Raw genomic sequence first — 16,951 nt, 5'->3', positions numbered from 1 at the left:
TTTGAAATTCCATAAGGGTCTAATTGTAATTATAGAACCTTTGATGTTTTCCTTGACCTATTTAGGGCGTCAAGTGATGGAATGAAAACAAGTATTGATCAGTAGTCTATATATAAAATCATGCATACATTTTTAAAAAATATAATGATAGGGGAGGTTCAGGATTGAATTTCAATAATGGATTAAAATGCACCAATATTAATATTTTTACTCCAATTGTTGTCTAGCTTGTTTTGTAATTTTTGAATCTGGACATAATTTATTATGGCCTCCTTAGTGCCCCTAGATAAAAATTTATATTATAGGAAAAACTAAAAATATTTTTCCTATGATACATATTCCCAAAAAAAACCTTTAAATAAAATCTTATTACTATTTGTGACTTATTAGAAAATTGCAGGAAATATTTTAAAATCTTCTTAGGAAAGTTAAATGGACCTTTTATTGTCTCTTCTAGGGAAATAAATAAAAATTAATAATCAATCTAATATATTATTATACTTATCGATAAATTTTTAATTAAATAAAATATCAAACACAAAATTGCAATGAAAATTGCTTCATGCTAAAAGTATTACAACATCAACTGTTAAATACTTATTCAAAAAAAATTTATATACAGTTTTCTACCCCATCTTGGTACAAAAAATCTTACTTAGAAAATTATATAATTTTTAATAAAAAAATTCAATTAGAAAAATGTTTAAAAAAACATGAGACACTAATAGTTTATAGAAAATTATTTCTATAAAATTTATTTTAAATTTTTTCGAAAGGAAAAAGTTTTTTTATTTTTTTTAATTTTATGATCTCGCACATGCGAAATAGCACATGCGAGACCATCTTCTCGCGAGGAAGGGGGAGATTATTTCTCCCCTGTTCTGGTTTTCCGCCGAGACGATGCGAAGGGAAGGGGGTTACGGCACCGGGGAGGACCTATTGTCGGGGATGACGGCCACGACGAAGTCGGCGGCGACGGAAGCGGCGGTGATGGAAACAGAGGCGACGGTGAGGAGAGGAAGAAATAGAACAAACGGCCACAGAGGTAGCCGGCGAGCAGCGACCAATGGGAGGGGTCGGCGGTGACGAGGGGGGAGGAAAAATCCCCCCCCCCCCCCCTCACTCTTGCTCGCTCGCGATCCCGTTACCAATTCATACCGATCTGACTCATTTCGAGCCGATGAACCGAACCTAGATTCGGTCGAGTTCGGCTTGTTAAGGTAAACGAGCCGATTTCGGTGCTCAAGCTCGATAAATGACGAATCGAACCGAGCCGAACCGAGCCGGCTCACGAACTGGCTCGGTTTGAAGCCACCCCTATATACGGGGACGGCCAAAGATAAAGTTCCACTTATGCGGGGACGAAACAAACGGGGGGAGCGAGACTCGAACTCGAGACCACCTGCTCTGATACCATGTTACTAACCATGGCGCCAAAAGACCAATTTGTTAGCGAAGGCGTAACATGCATATTAAAGATAAGTCATTCCAATAATAGATACCATTGGATCCCCTCTTCTTCCCATCACCAATGAATCAAGCTCCAGGTCATCAATGGCCTGCAGGAGCTTCTCCCTTGCATCTCCCCAAAAAAGCTTAGCCACGATCGTCACCTTTTGTAGTGCACAAGAAATAAATGAAAAGAATAAGCACGATTACCATTGCACGACCACCGAAGACAAGCTGTACCTGTTTCTGCCTCGCAACAGTGTCTAACATGTCCAGGACTTCCATATCAAGTTCCAGACTGTATTGCTGCATCGTTTCCTTTTCTCGAAACTCAACCAGGGGGATGAGAGCTACGCAGATCAATCGCCAGAGTCCGTAAAAAGCCACGGAAATTGTTTTTTTTTTTTTTGAAGAAGAAGAAAAATAAGAAAAAAGAAAAATATGGACGCAAGGGTGTTAAGAATTAAACGTACGAGTTCCAGTTTTTGCCCATTGCTGATTTTTATTTTCAATGCCGGGATCGGATCTGACATGGATGACGAGGAGGGTGTCTCCATTGTCGAGCAAGTGATCGATCGCCCATTTCAGGGCACACTTGCTGCTCACAGAGAAGTCAAGGGCGAAACCGATGTTTCGAGCTCCACCCATTTCAATCGAATCTGCAATACTCTTGCCCAAATTCGTAAACGAAGGCACTGAGAAGAGGAGGCGAAACTGATTAACCGTTCGACAAGGTCGATCCATTAATACGAAAAAGGGTTTCTCTCTCTCTCTTAACCTTTTATTTATTATTAAATATTAAATTATTATTTAAGTGTTCATCTTTATAAAAAAATCTTAAAATTTTCCTTCCTTAATAACTCAAAAATTACTATCCATTATCAATTATTATATTAAATATATATTTAAAACTTTTCCTCCTTAGTAACTCAAAAATTATTATCAATTATGAATTATCAATTTATATAGAAGGTGTACCATCTCCACCCTTGAAAATTTCAAATATCTTACCTATCAAAGACCTTTTTCCCACATAAGGAGGGTACGGGTAACATTTATTCTATTTTTCTTTTATGACTCCAATAATAGGGGAAAATAATACAATAAATTAACACTTTTTAAAGAGGGGGCAGGGAGAAAGTGAAACAATTTTTATAAATAAAAGGAAGATAGCTTTTAATATCTTAAGAAAAGTAAGAATTGTTAAATTTCTGTAAAAAATTTCTATAATCGATTTATTTACCTAGGAGATTTTTGTAATACGCATCATACGATGTTTCATTTAGTTGTTATCTTAAATACACAAAACTTTCAAGTCTCCAATGTGAGCTTCACGATTAAAGTATATAAATTATTATACTGTATGTCGGTAAGAGTGTCGATTTTACTATTTTACTCGACTTTTCATTTTCCATATCATAAAATTTAAAAATGGAATAAAAATTCTTATCTAATTAGTATTCAAGTAATTTTATCCAATTATCCATTTAAAGTTTATTGAATAAAACAAAAAATATAGGTAAAGATGATTTCAACTCGATTACCCAGTTATATGCAAGGGTAATTCAGTAATTTAAAAACATGGTTATGTGAACATTTAAATTTTTTTATGATATTCATAAATTTTAAAATAAATTATATTATTTTTCCATTTATTTACTTGATTACTTGTTTTAAAAATAAACGATATATAACAAAATGGTATGAACTTGAAGTAGTGTGTCCATATTTCATTTACACACCCTTCACACTCCATTTTTTGGACACAATCCAAGTAAACCCTCCTCATCCGAAACCCTCTTTTTAACGGTTTCGATTGCTCAAGATCTGTCACGTGCCCCCTGCCCTTGTCCCCTTAATTTTGGCGGGAGAAACGTCTTCTCCCGCCAAAATTTCTGTTCTAGTTAGTTTAGTGCTCTCTCCTGCCCTCGGTTCTTCCCTGTCCAAACTCGGAACTTCTCTGTATCTCTCTGCCTCCTCTCCTCTGCCATGGATTCTTCTCCCATCAGCAACACGAATGGTAACTCTCTCTCTTTCTCAGAACATGAGTTGGTGTTTCAACCACTTCCCCACACTTTGATTGATTAGCTAACTCGCTTTATTTTCAGGTCCCTCTTCTCCGGACGACTCCTTTTCCAGTCCCATCGGCGCCACCAACCCCTCCCCGGCTCCGTCCTCCACCCGCCGCCGTCGACGATCCTCCACAACCGCTGGCTATCGCACTCCGCCTCCCCACCCTTCCCCTTCTCCATCCCTCGACCCCCTTTTCTCCACCCCCTCCTCCAGCCGCCGTAGGACCCGCCTCCCCTCGGCTACTCCAACTGCTACTCCAAATTCCTTCTCTGAGCCACCATCTTCCGACCCTGAAAACGTCGACCCCGATGTTCCTCCGACCTTCGTTTGGGGCACCAATATCAGCGTCCACGATGTCAATGCCGCCATTAAGCGATTTCTTCAGCATTTCCGAACTCATCCTTCCGATCAGGAAGGCAAGTACATGCAGGCCATTGATCGGACCCTTGAACTTGAAGGTGAGTCCATCGATGTGGATGCGCAAGATATATATGATTATGACCCTGACCTCTACAACAAAATGGTCCGGTACCCGTTAGAAGTTCTCGCCATCTTTGATATAGTTCTCATGGACACGGTGAGCAATATAAATCCTTTGTTCGAGAGGCATATCCAGGCAAGAATTTTCAATCTCAGATCCTCTGTCTCAATGAGGAATCTGGACCCATCAGGTTTACCTCTTTGCTTATTTTAACCACTGCTGGTTTTGATTCTCTCTATTTTTCTGAACATTTTTTGGGAACTTTGCTTTTTCAGATATTGAGAAGATGGTATCCATCAAAGGGATGATTATACGGTGTAGCTCGATCATACCTGAAATAAGGGAGGCTGTTTTCCGTTGCCTTATGTGTGGCTACTACACTGATCCCATAGTGGTGGACAGAGGTAAGTTCTTATCTGCCTTTTGCTAGCCCGAATTCAAATTTATTCAGAATATAATGGGTTGTGACTATGGTCGAGCTGAGTTCTTCCAGGCCGGATTGTGGAACCAACTAGATGTACAAGGCAAGAATGCTTGTCAGTAAATTCAATAACACTGGTTCACAACAGATGCAGGTACTGGCATTGCTTTGAAATTAGCCATCGATCTTCAGCATTCATTCATTGGTAAAATTAAGCTCCTTTTTGGACAACAGATTTGCAGATAAGCAGATTGTGAGACTGCAGGAGACGCCAGATGAGATACCAGATGGAGGGACCCCGCACACAGTCAGTTTATTAATGCATGACAAGCTTGTTGATGTTGGAAAACCTGGTGATAGAGTTGTAGTCACAGGGATATACCGGGCTATGAGTGTTAGAGTTGGGCCTGCACAAAGAACCGTGAAATCTATATTTAAGGTATCTTGCCTTAGAATTTAGTTGGTTCATAATGTTATCAGACACATAGTAAGTAAAGACTTGATATGAATTTGCAGACATATATAGATTGTCTTCACTTGACGAAAACAGACAAGTCTAGATTGCAGGCAGAGGACCCTATGGAAGAAGATGCCATTGGTTCTAGAGGTTCTGAACCTGTCGATTTTTCATCAGCTTATGAAGAAAAGGTCTATTTAATTGATTGCTTTTGTTTTTTGTATTTAGACGTGATCAGATGTAAATATCTAAATTTTCCAGTATGCTCTGTAGGTTGAAAAATTGAAAGAGCTCTCCAAACAATCAGACATATACAACATACTAGCAAGATCTTTGGCTCCAAATATTTGGGAGCTAGATGATGTAAAGAAAGGCCTCCTTTGCCAGGTAGCAATGTGCTGAAACTCTTGTATTGCCCCTCATTTTGTCAATTTAGAAAGGGCAATGTTTTAATATGCATACTCATGTAACTTCAAATCTTAGTTATTTGGGGGAAGTGCTTTGAAGCTCCAATCAGGCACAAGCTTTCGTGGTGACATCAATATTTTGCTTGTGGGTGATCCTGGAACCAGCAAGTCTCAGCTACTCCAGTACATTCACAAACTTTCACCTCGTGGGATCTACACAAGTGGAAGAGGGAACTCTGCTGTGGGATTGACTGCATATGTCGCAAAGGACCCTGAAACGGGTGAAGCTGTATGATCGACTTGGACTTATCCATTTGTTCTGTTATATGTTTCTGTTTGCACTTAGTGCTGCATTCATCCTTACATTTTATTGTGGCTATAAAATTTTCAGGTTCTTGAGAGTGGAGCCCTTGTTCTTAGTGACCAGGGCATCTGTTGCATCGATGAATTCGACAAAATGTCAGATAGTGCAAGAAGTATGCTACATGAGGTGAATATGTTCTAATGCTAGTAGTGACAAATACCTTGCACATTAACTAATTTACTTGAATCATCTGGAGAGCTTTTCATTCTCTGCAGGTGATGGAACAACAGACTGTTTCAATTGCAAAGGCTGGCATAATTGCTTCTCTTAATGCAAGGACTTCTGTATTGGCTTGTGCAAATCCAAGTGGATCACGCTACAATCCCCGCTTGTCTGTGATAGACAACATCCATCTTCCTCCCACGCTGTTATCTAGGTAAGTGAAAGATCTGTGTGTGTGTGTGTGTGTGTGTGTGTAGTGTTTACATGTTTTGCTGATAGTGTTTGCATCTCAGGTTTGACTTGATTTACTTGGTCCTTGACAAGGCTGATGAACAGACAGATAGGCGATTGGCTAAGCATATAGTGGCTTTGCATTTCCAAAACCCTCAGGTCTTTAAGCTTCCTTTTTTCAAATTTAGTATCTGTTTTCTTGTCTTTGTTATTATTTAAAAACCATATTTCTTGGTTTGCAGACATCATTTGAGGATGTGTTAGATCTTCCAACTTTAATTTCCTATATAAGTTATGCTAGAAAGCATATCCATCCTCAATTGTCTGATGAGGCCGCTGAGGAATTAACACGTGGATATGTTGAGATGAGGAAAAGAGGGAACTTTCCTGGTAGCAGTAAAAAGGTAATGAGTGTTGTCCAGTAACGTTTATGGTACTAACTTGTTATAAATCTCTCATTGCTTATTAATTCATTCATTCTTAGGTTATAACTGCTACCCCAAGGCAAATTGAGAGCTTAATACGTCTTAGTGAAGCACTTGCCCGAATCCGTTTCTCAGAATGGGTATGAAGTGTCTACTTGTTTAGTGATATTTGTGATGATAGCATAAAAAATGGCAAGGAGATGATGCTGGATCTACTTGCAGGTTGAGGTAGGTGATGTTCAAGAGGCATTTAGGCTGTTGGAAGTGGCCCTGCAACAGTCTGCCACAGATCATTCAACAGGTAAATTAGTTTGGTTGAGAACATTCATGCCTTATTATTCCCACTTTTGGACTTATTTAATGAAGTTTATGATTTGTCATAGGGACTATTGACATGGATTTGATCACAACTGGGGTATCTGCCAGTGAAAGGATGAGAAGGGAGAATATCTTGGCAGCAACCCGCAGCCTAATAATGGAGAAAATGCAAATAGGTGGATCCTCTACAAGGCTAATGGAGGTAAGGCTAGGTTATGCCTTTAGCTGTATGTCTTTTAATGCAAAGTGACCCCTTGCTTGACCTGTTTTTGTTTACTGTTTCAGTTATTGGAAGCTATGAGGAAGCAAAGCTCTTTGGAGGTCCACCTCAATGATGTGAGTAGAAACTGTTTTTTCTTGTGAAATTTTAAGAGATTACTCTCATATTAATCGTGTATTCTAACTGTTGAGGCCCCTTTTTTCTGTCTTGTATTTTTCAGCTACGGAATGCTGTAGTTTCACTTGCCAGTGAAGGATTTGTTTCACTTCATGGTGACAATGTGAAGAGGATTTAGTGTGGATTAGAAGCTTGTTTGGAGTGGGAAATTTGTCTTGTTTTGCAGGTATAGATGGCATATGATGACTATCTTAGACCGATTCTAAGTCATACTAATACCGAAGTATAGATTAGTAAGAACAAGAAATCAAAATTATATATTTGACAGGGATTGGGAATGTGCTTCGGAGGAATATGCTAGTCTGTGCTTAAGCATGCTTAAGTGACTATGTGTGCTCTTAGATTCTAAATTTGTCTTCAGTGAAGCTTAGCAGTAGGTAAAAGTCACTGAGGCTTTTCCTGTGAATTCCATTGCATGGCTAACCCTGGCTGATTCATAAAATATGGAAACAAAAGGGGATAAGTTGGCTTTCCTGACTCTTTTTCTCGACATAGCTCTGTAACAAAATTTGCTTTGTATTCCCGACAGTTTTCTCTGTAATTGAGTGTAATTTGCGACAGTAACAGTGAGTAGTTTCCCACTACTGTAAGCTTGCTGTAAGGACTATTTCAATTGCAATAGCCAATCCTAATCAGTTTGCCATCCCATAGCCAAAAATTGACTCGCCACTGTTGTGATAGCCATGCCTTCAGTGGGATGGTTTTTGGGTGTCAAGAAAGCTAACAATTCGCTTGTTTTGGGAAAAGCTCTTAAGTGGGTGTCTGAATTATTGATACCTTGAGCAGATGTGTACATGGATTAGCTTCCAGCTGCTAAGACTTGCAACTCAACTGCTTATACAACACCTCGGGACCAGATAATTTTATGTTGTAAAATTTGGGAAGAAGGCCAGCTACAGTCGACTAGCTGTAATCTGGATGCAATTCGTATTTTTTTCTTGTTTTGTGACTATCATTTTCATTACTTTTATCCATTCTATATACCGGATGCCACATCAAATAAATGAAAATGTTTTTTATTGAAATTTTCTTGAGTTTATATCATGTTTAACTGGATAAAATGTCCCTATGATCTTGGCAAGAAAAAAACACTATATAAACATATTTTCATTTCTTATAAATAAATAACAATCTTACTCACTTGAATTTTACCTCAAATTTCCCTTAATTCTTAGAGAAACTAATTTAATGTGAGCTACCTTAGTTTTTCAAGATGTCATGTTGAATCTTAGGGGTGGCATTAAGTATGCCTAAAATTGTTATCAAGCACGAGCCCAAGAATTTTAACCGATTTCGAGCCGAATTTTAACATTCATTTAAAACTTTTCAAAAAGTATATATCAAATAAATTATATATAAAATTATGCATACATTTTACATAAAATTGGGCATGACTTTTATATAAAATTGGGCATGACCTCTACTTAAAATTGGGCATAAGGGTGGCATCAAATCAAGCCAAGCCCAGACCTTCCTATGTTCGAGGTGATCTTGATTTAAATATTTCGAACTCCAGCTCGAGCCAACCTTAGCTTCGAGCCTAAAATTGTAATCGAGCTCGAGCCTAATAATTTGAACCGAGTTTGAGCTTCAACTTACATTTAATACTTTGCTTAAAATATATGTCAAATAAATTATATATAAAATTATGTATACATTTAAAAAAAATAATGATAGGGGAAGTTTAGATTGAATCTTGATAATGGATTAGAACGCACCAGTATTAATATTTTTTACCCCAAAACGTTGTCTAGATTATTTTGTAATTTCTGAATCTGGCCATAAATTTACTATGGTTTCCTTAGTGCCCCTGGTTAAAAATTTATATTCTAGGAAAAACTAGAAATGTTTTTCCTAGGATATATATTTCCAAAAAACTTTTAAATAAAATCCTATTACTATTAGTGACTTACTAGAAAATTACAAAAAATATTTTAAAATTTTCTTAGGAAAGTTAAATGGACCTCTTATTGCCTCTTCCAAGGAAATAAATAAAAATTAATAATCAATCTAATATATTACTATATTTATCAATAAATTTTTAATCAAATAAAATGTCAAACACAAAATTGCTATGAAAATTGCCTCACGCTAAAAGTATTACAGTATCAATTATCAAATACTTATTAAAAAAATTATATACGATTTTTTAGCCCATCATGGTAGAAACATCTTACTTAGAAAATTATATGATTTTTTTAATAAGAATTTCCAATTAGTAAAATGTTTCCAAAAAACATGAGATACTAATAGTCCCTAGAAACGTATTTCTACTAAAATGTCTTTTCAACATTTCTTGAAAATACCACTAATATGACTTCGTTTTTAATAAATTTTTATTACCAATACTACAAATTATTTTATATGTCAGGACATTTATCTTTGTGATGGGTCAATTAAATTGAAAGGGTATTCTAGATGAGTATTATTTACTTAACAATCCATATTAATAACCAAGTCTCAATTAATAGGATCAAGTTCATCTCCTTTACCTACTGCTCCTTACTTTCATCTGGTTTCGACCTTTCAGCCCTCACAAGTCACAAAGACTTGAAATATGCTAAGTTATGAACAAGAGAAACTTTCAAATTGAGACAAAGATTTAAAAACAATGATTTAAGAACATGGCTCAATTGTACAAGAAAATATTAACAAAATATTTCTCATGTATAAAAATAACTTTTTTATAAAATAGTTTATATTTATTTTCCTCAAATTTCACTTTTATTATATTTTTAATTCATTTTAAAATTTAAAATATATATTTTAATTTTTTCCTTCACTCTTCGCTTCTTCTTGCTATTTGTTTCCTTTTCCTTTTGTCTTTCAACTCTTATTTAATTTCCTTTTCCTTTTGTCTTTCAACTCTTATTTAATTTTCTTTTCCTTTTTCCCTCTCCTCCATTTTTTTCATTTTCCTTTTTTTCCTTATTCTCCCATTTTCCCTTTTTCTACCTTTTTTTCTTTATATTTTTATAAAATAGTTTATTTTTTATTTTCCTCATTTTCACTTTAATTATAATTTTAATTCATTTAAAAATTTTAAATATATATTTTAATTTAAAATTTTTTCCTTCACTCTTCTCCTTTTCCTACTATTTGTTTCCTTTTTCCTTTTGTCTTTCAACTCTTATGTATTTTTCTTTTCCTTTTTCTCTCCTCCTTTTCTTTCATTTTACTTTTTTCCTTTTTTTCTTCCCTTATTTTTTCTTTATATTTTTATAAAATATTTTGTATTTATTTCATCCTTTTTCACATTAATCATAATTTTAATTCATTTAAAATTTTTAAATACATTATATATATATTTCTGTCACTCTTCTCCTCCATTTTTTTCATTTTCCTTTTTTATTTTTTTTATTTCCTTATTTTTTCTTTATACTTTTATAAAATAGTTTATATTTATTTCCTCAATTTCACATTAAATATAATTTAATTCATTTAAAATTTTTAAATATATTTTTTAATTTTTTTCTTCACTCTTCTCCTCCATTTTTTTAATTTTCCTTTTTTCCTTTTTTCTTCTCTTATTTTTTTATAGTTTTATAAAATAATTTATATTTATTTACTCAATTTGCACATTAATTATAATTTTAATTCATTTAAAATTTTCAATATATATTTTTATTTTTAATTTTTCCTTCACTCCTCTCCTCTTTTTTTTCAATTTTTTTCCTTATTCTCCTATTTTTTTCTTTTTTTTCTTCCCTTATTTTTTCTTTTTTCCCTTTATTTTCTTTTTCTTTATTCATTCTTTTATTCACAAGAGTTTTATTAGTCCCACATAGGTAAAACAAGGAGAATGGCTTATGAGGAAGGCTTATAAAAACCTAGCTAGAGGGAAGCCAAAATGTGCTCACCTGGATGGGGTGAGTTGGTGATAAGTTTTGACTCTATGAGTTGAAACTCGGAGACATCCCGTCCCGATTCTGGCACTTGGTTGTTGAGTCTCCTAAAGTAAATGACCCAGCTCACGAGCTTTTGAACCGAAGAATGGTTTGTTCGAGTTCGGCTCGATAACTTAAAAGAGCCTTGTCTAGATCTCGAACTCGGTTTGAGATCCAGAAAAATTGAATCTAGCTGGAATCGTGCCGAACTCGAGTGACTCGCGAACCGGCTCATGCCACCCCTAATGTTGATTGATAAGACCCGTTTTAAGGATATGTATTAAAACTTCTAGCTTTTTTTTCTCTCATAAAGAATGACAAAAGTTCTGAATTCCGTTCCTGCCATTTTTGTAAATTTCATTGGGTCTAACCTTATTTTTTGATTGATATTATCTGCATCAATTTTATGTGTTTTAAACAAATAATTGATGTACATGGGATGTCTTGGGTTTATTGAATAAGAATTATTGCTTGTGTAAAATGTAATCATCCACTTCTTCCAAATTTTATTAGAATTTTCTTCCATTTTTATATATTTTTTCTAATTCTTGACGAGTTGATTTTAATATAAATTAAATTTTGTTCTCAAGATGTCATGGAAGCAGGCCTCAACGATGCGCAAACAACTTCGTAGAGTTAACAATTATTTTTTATTTTTATGAAAATTCTTAAAGACTCTAATTCGTAATTGTTTTTCTAAAATTTCTTGTAAACTTTTTGGGTTCTCTAAAAGATGAAACTTGTAAGAAAATATGAAATTAGGGGTATTTTGGTTATTACTCATGTGTCTTAATGATATATATTGGCTACAGAGGTAATAGAATAGTGATACATAAACCTTATTATGTTTTCTATTTTATTTTTTGTTTTATATGGTTACATATACAACAAATGCATGTAGTAAAAGTAATTTTATCCTTTAGTTGTCTTTTCACTTAAGAGATATAATAAAGAGATTAGGGATTAAATCCACTTAATTGATTTGATAAAGAGATTAGGGATCAAATTGATCCCTACCAGTTGTTACTCTCCAAGCAACCTTCTTCTCCCTCTTTTCTCCCTTTTATTTCATCTTCGTTTTCTCTTTATTTATTGATTTTACAATTTTACATGGTATTAGAGTGATAAAGATTGAGCTTGGGAAGTTGTACAAATTTTTATTCTTTTTATTTTAAAGCCAAAGACTTCTCCTAGATGGTTTTTGTTGATATGTTCTTATGAGTGAGTAAAAGTAAGATCTTTCCCTTTTTTCTTCAGCCATAACCACTTGTTCGATGACTTCTACAACTTATTGAACAATTATTATGTATTATTGTGCTCTTAGAGGGGTTTCTCCTATCTCTTCTTAGGTTTAGAGCAGATTTGGATTTGGGTAGACTTGTCTTGTGATGCTTGAACTACATAATTATTTGGAAGGGTTGAACTATTTTGGGTCTCAAATTGATTCAAATTGTTGTTGAAGTTTTAGGTATGGTTCCTAGGGTTTGCGACATATACCCTAAGGTTGATTTCTGGGTGTCGGGTCCAACTGAACTTGAGTAGATTATGTTTTGTAAATCGAGTGTATTTATGGATTGTTCTTGGTGTGGTTGTTTATTGGTTATTGTCTTATTTGGTTGTGGTATAAATGGTAGGGAGATTATTACTTCAAGGAAATTAAATGGGAAGAACTACTTGAATTGGTCAAGATTTGTCTATGTGCTTTTGAAAGCAAAGAGAAAGAATACGTAACTTAAGGATGATCTTCCTAATCCTATGACATAAGATTGGGAGGCAGAAGTGTTATGGTCCCTAGCCATGGATCGAGTAATTCGGTGTGAGATTTGTGAATCCAGCACTGTAATAGAGCTGTTGCTCTCAGTAAGGGATGAAAAGGAGTCCCGTTTCTTTGGCTGTTCTTAGTAAGAATGAAAAGGAGTCTCCTTTCTTGGCTATTCTCGGTAAGGGTTGAGAACCCTTGCTGCTCTCGGCTAGTAAGGGGGTTGAACCCTTGGTTGCTCACTGCTGAGAGGGTAAGAACCCTCTTGGCTAAGTGCTGTTATTCACATCTGAGAGATTAAGTGTCCCTAATCCTGCCCTTGCTAGATTAGAGGCTGAAGAGCCTCTTTAGAGGTTGCTCTTGGGTTGGGCCATTGGGAAAACCCCTACCCTTGCTCGAAATGAAGGAGAGAAGCCTCCTCTGGCTGCTGTGGATGTAGGAGAGGCTACAACCTCTGATTGAACTCGAAAACAGAAATGACCCTTTCCCCTTGGCTTTGGTAAGTTCAATGCAAAACAGAATTCCAAAGGGGAAAGAATAAATCCAAATAAGGAGAGAAACTATACCTGGAGCTCGTCAAGGAGACCTCCAAAACCCTAGACCTCGTCAAGGAGAACTCCAAACCCTATTTAACCTAATTCAATGCTTCTCTTTCTTCTATTTTTCTACCCTCTAAATGGGGTTTGACGTCATTAGAGTTTTAGGGCTTAATTAACAATTTTACCCCTACGACCTGGATCCTTACATACTTAATAAAAAACTATACTTAAAGTAATATAAAATATGAAATTTAAAAGTAATTAACTCAATGAGTCATTGCCACCTCCTTTGGGTGACTCAATGAGCTATAGAGTCCTCAACATCTGCCCTCCCATGGAGAAAGAGTTTGTCCTCAAGCTCGTTAGTTAGGTAGACATGTTTGGCCAGCTGTTCCCATGTACCAACCTCTTGTTTGGTGTCCTTCCATTGGACTAGAATCTCCCACTAGTCATTAATACGATGGGTACACAATACCGTAGTTGGAGTAAGAATAACCCGTCCATTGTCCACCAGAGGAAGGGACAAAATTGATGAAGGAGGTGGTCCCTGAAAGGGTTTAAGTAAGGAGACATGGAACACATGATGAAGTTTAGCCATTGCGGGAAGTTGCAATTGATAGACGACTGGCCCGACATGTCGAATAATAGAGAAAGGTCCAAAGTACTTTGGAGAAAGTTTATCACAGTGGTCCCCCGCTAGTGAGTGTTGGCGGTAAGGATGGAGTCGTAACCAGACATAGTCTCCTTCCTTGTATGCGATATCCCAGTGTCCCTTGTCGTAGAAGTCCTTCATACGAACTTGTGCTTTGAGGAGGCGAGCCGAAATATTTTGTAGCACCTGGTCCCTTTCAATGAGTGCTTGATCAATAGAGTCCACACGGGTGGATCCCAGAGTATACGAGAGAAGACGAGGAGGATCTTTGCCATATAGAATGTTGAAGGGAGTAGACTGTAATGCTGTGTGGAAGGAAGTGTTGTAACAATATTCATCCCACGGTAGCCATTGAACCCAATTTTTAGGACGATTGTCCACTAGACATCAAAGATACATTTTCATAGTGCAATTAACTACCTATGTTTGGCCGTCTGTTTGAGGATGATAGGATGATGAGAACTTCAACTTGGTGCTGCATAGACAAAACAGTTCATGCCAAAATGTGCTGGTAAAGACTGCATCATAATCACTAACAATCGATACGGGAATACCATGTAAACGAACAATATGCTCGAGAAATATCTGTGCCACTCTGGATGCTATATATGGGTGTGCCATGGGGATAAAGTGAACATACTTGGAGAACCGATCCACCACCACAAATAATATCGATTTTCCAGAAGATTGGGGAAGACTTTCAACGAAATCCATAGAAATTTTGGCCCACACTTGTGTAGGAAGTGCCAAAGGCTGCAGAAGACCCACGAGATTTAAGTATTTGGCATTGTTACATTGACACATCGGACAAGATGTTACATATGCTGCGATAGAGGTCTTCATAGCCTGCCAATAAAAATCTGCTCGAATGCGATGCAATGTTTTCTGGGTGCCTTCATGAGTGCTGTCATGGTATGCAGAGATGATGGCTGAAACCAAATTCAAAGTGTGTAGGGCATATAATCATAAATTGTAATAAATAAGAGAATCTTGAATGGTCCATCTAGAGTCCAATGCCCCCTCTATAATTTTCTTGTGCATATCGAGAAGAATCGGATTGCGGGCATTTTCCTCCTTGACCAAGTCTAATAGAATAAAATGAGGTTGGCTGATAGCATAGAGAAGCGGCGGAGTCTCCAAACGTCGTGACAAGGCATCAACCGTCTTGTTTAACCTGCCAGCACGGTATTCCATTGTAAAGTCGAATCCCATCAATTTACTGATCCAGTGTTGTTGAGGAGAAGTCGTGAGTTGCTGCTCCAGAAAATATTTAAGACTGTAATGATCAATGCGAATGAGAAATGCACGGTCCCATAAGTATGGTCTCCAATGTTGGATAGCTTTGGCCAATCCGATTAAATCGCGTTCATATGCTGGCAATTTGTGATGTTGTATTGCCAGCTGTCAGCTAAAATATGCAATAGGGTAAAAGTGCTGCTGTAGAACGGCCCCAATGCTCCCACCTGATGTGTCACACTCGATCTCAAATAAATCTTCAAAATTGGAAAGTTGCAGAACTAGTGCGAATCCAATAGCTAATTTGAGATATGAGAAGGGCCGTGTGGCCTGATCATCCCAAATAAAGGAATTTTTCTTGAGGAGATTTGTCAATGGTGCTGCTATCGGTCCATAGTTCCTGATAAATTTTCTGTAATATCCTGCCAATCCCAAAAACACTCTCAAAGCAGAGGTATTCATAGGTTGCGGCCAATCGGCAATAGCTTGAATTTTCTCAAAATCAACTGTGACCCCATCATGGGAAATAATATGGCCGAGATAGGCCACATGTGATGTCGTAAATGAGCATTTAGATTTATTTAAATATAATTGAAGGGAACGTAACAGTCGAAATACCAATCTTAAATGCTCTAAATGTTGAGGTTCGGACTGGCTGTAAATGAGTATGTCATCAAAGAAAACAAGTAAAAATTTGCGAAGATAGTTGTGGAATACCTCGTTCATTAATGCCTAGAATGTGGATAGTGCATTGGATAACCCAAATGGCATGACCACAAATTCAAAGTGGCCATGATGAGTGTGGAAGGCAGTTTTCTCGATGTTTTCTGGATGCATACGAACCTGATGATATTTGAGCGCAAATCCAATTTGGTGAATATATATGACCCGTGCAAAAATCTCCTCTACCATAGGAATAGGGAACTTATCTTTCATATTTTGGGCATTCAAATCCTGATAATCGACACAAAATTGTCATGTACCATCATGTTTCTTAACAAGGAGGACTGGTGATGAAAATGGTGAACAACTGTTGTAAATAAGGCCTTGTTGTAACATGGCTTGGCACTATCTTTCGATTTCATCTTTCTAGAGATGTGGGTACCGATAAGGTCGAATGACCACCACTTCTAAGCCTTGTTTTAAACATATCCAATGGTAACAGTACCTTAAGGGATGCAGCCCGGAGGGCTCTTGGAACAAGTTCGAGAATTCATCCAGGAGATGTTCTATATTGTTGTCCGGATTGGCCTGTGTGTGAAGCGTATGAATGTGATGTGACTTGTGCACGTGACTTCCCTGTAATAGTACTTGTTGTCCGCCCATTTCAAAACTCATAGTTAAAGCAGTAAAATCCCATAAAATAGGGCCTAATTTTTGTAGCCATTTAATACCCAATACCATATTGAACCCGACAAAAATTTTTGAAAGAAAGAAAGTTGTGCCGTTTGAGAATTTTACTTTTTTGCTGATATAGTAGCTAGGAACTTTTTCTCCATTGGCAATCGAAACTATTGCTATTGAGTGTGGAAATATCTGTAGTTGAAGGTGTTGAGTAGCGGTCAAATTGAGAAAATTATGTGTACTTCCTGAATCCACAAGGCTGACAAGGCCTTGGTCCATCACCCGAGTTTGGACTTGGTTAGTTTTGGCAGATTTCTGTTATGTAATGGCATGCAGAGAAATTTCTGGC

General features: G+C 36.5%; 1 protein-coding gene across 1 annotated transcript; it reads left to right on the top strand.

The window, feature by feature from the left end:
* Positions 1-3,396: 3,396 nt before the first annotated feature.
* LOC137939048 (DNA replication licensing factor MCM4-like) lies at positions 3,397-7,745 on the top strand. Its single transcript, XM_068784218.1, has 17 exons — positions 3,397-3,469; positions 3,558-4,193; positions 4,279-4,407; positions 4,497-4,578; positions 4,659-4,863; positions 4,941-5,072; positions 5,155-5,268; positions 5,365-5,577; positions 5,680-5,778; positions 5,868-6,028; positions 6,108-6,204; positions 6,288-6,449; positions 6,530-6,610; positions 6,693-6,771; positions 6,854-6,990; positions 7,074-7,124; positions 7,229-7,745. Exons 1-17 carry the CDS (start codon positions 3,439-3,441, stop codon positions 7,301-7,303), a joined length of 2,484 nt encoding a protein of 827 aa, XP_068640319.1. The 5' UTR covers positions 3,397-3,438; the 3' UTR covers positions 7,304-7,745.
* Positions 7,746-16,951: the final 9,206 nt, after the last annotated feature.

The sequence above is a fragment of the Aristolochia californica genome, unplaced genomic scaffold, assembly GCF_029961685.1.
Source record: "Aristolochia californica isolate CCGP_79_NKW_82.1479 unplaced genomic scaffold, dmAriCali1.0.hap1 SCAF_8, whole genome shotgun sequence".
Classification (NCBI taxonomy): domain Eukaryota; kingdom Viridiplantae; phylum Streptophyta; class Magnoliopsida; order Piperales; family Aristolochiaceae; genus Aristolochia; species Aristolochia californica.
This window is presented reverse-complemented; position numbering and strand designations above follow the sequence as displayed.

Coding starts and splice junctions, on each gene's coding strand:
- LOC137939048 (XM_068784218.1), top strand. CDS start 3,439: ATGGATTCTTCTCCCATCAGCAACACGAATG. Junction 6,450..6,529: donor TTCCTGGTAGCAGTAAAAAG/GTAATGAGTGTT, acceptor ATTCATTCTTAG/GTTATAACTGCTACCCCAAG. Junction 6,991..7,073: donor CCTCTACAAGGCTAATGGAG/GTAAGGCTAGGT, acceptor TTACTGTTTCAG/TTATTGGAAGCTATGAGGAA.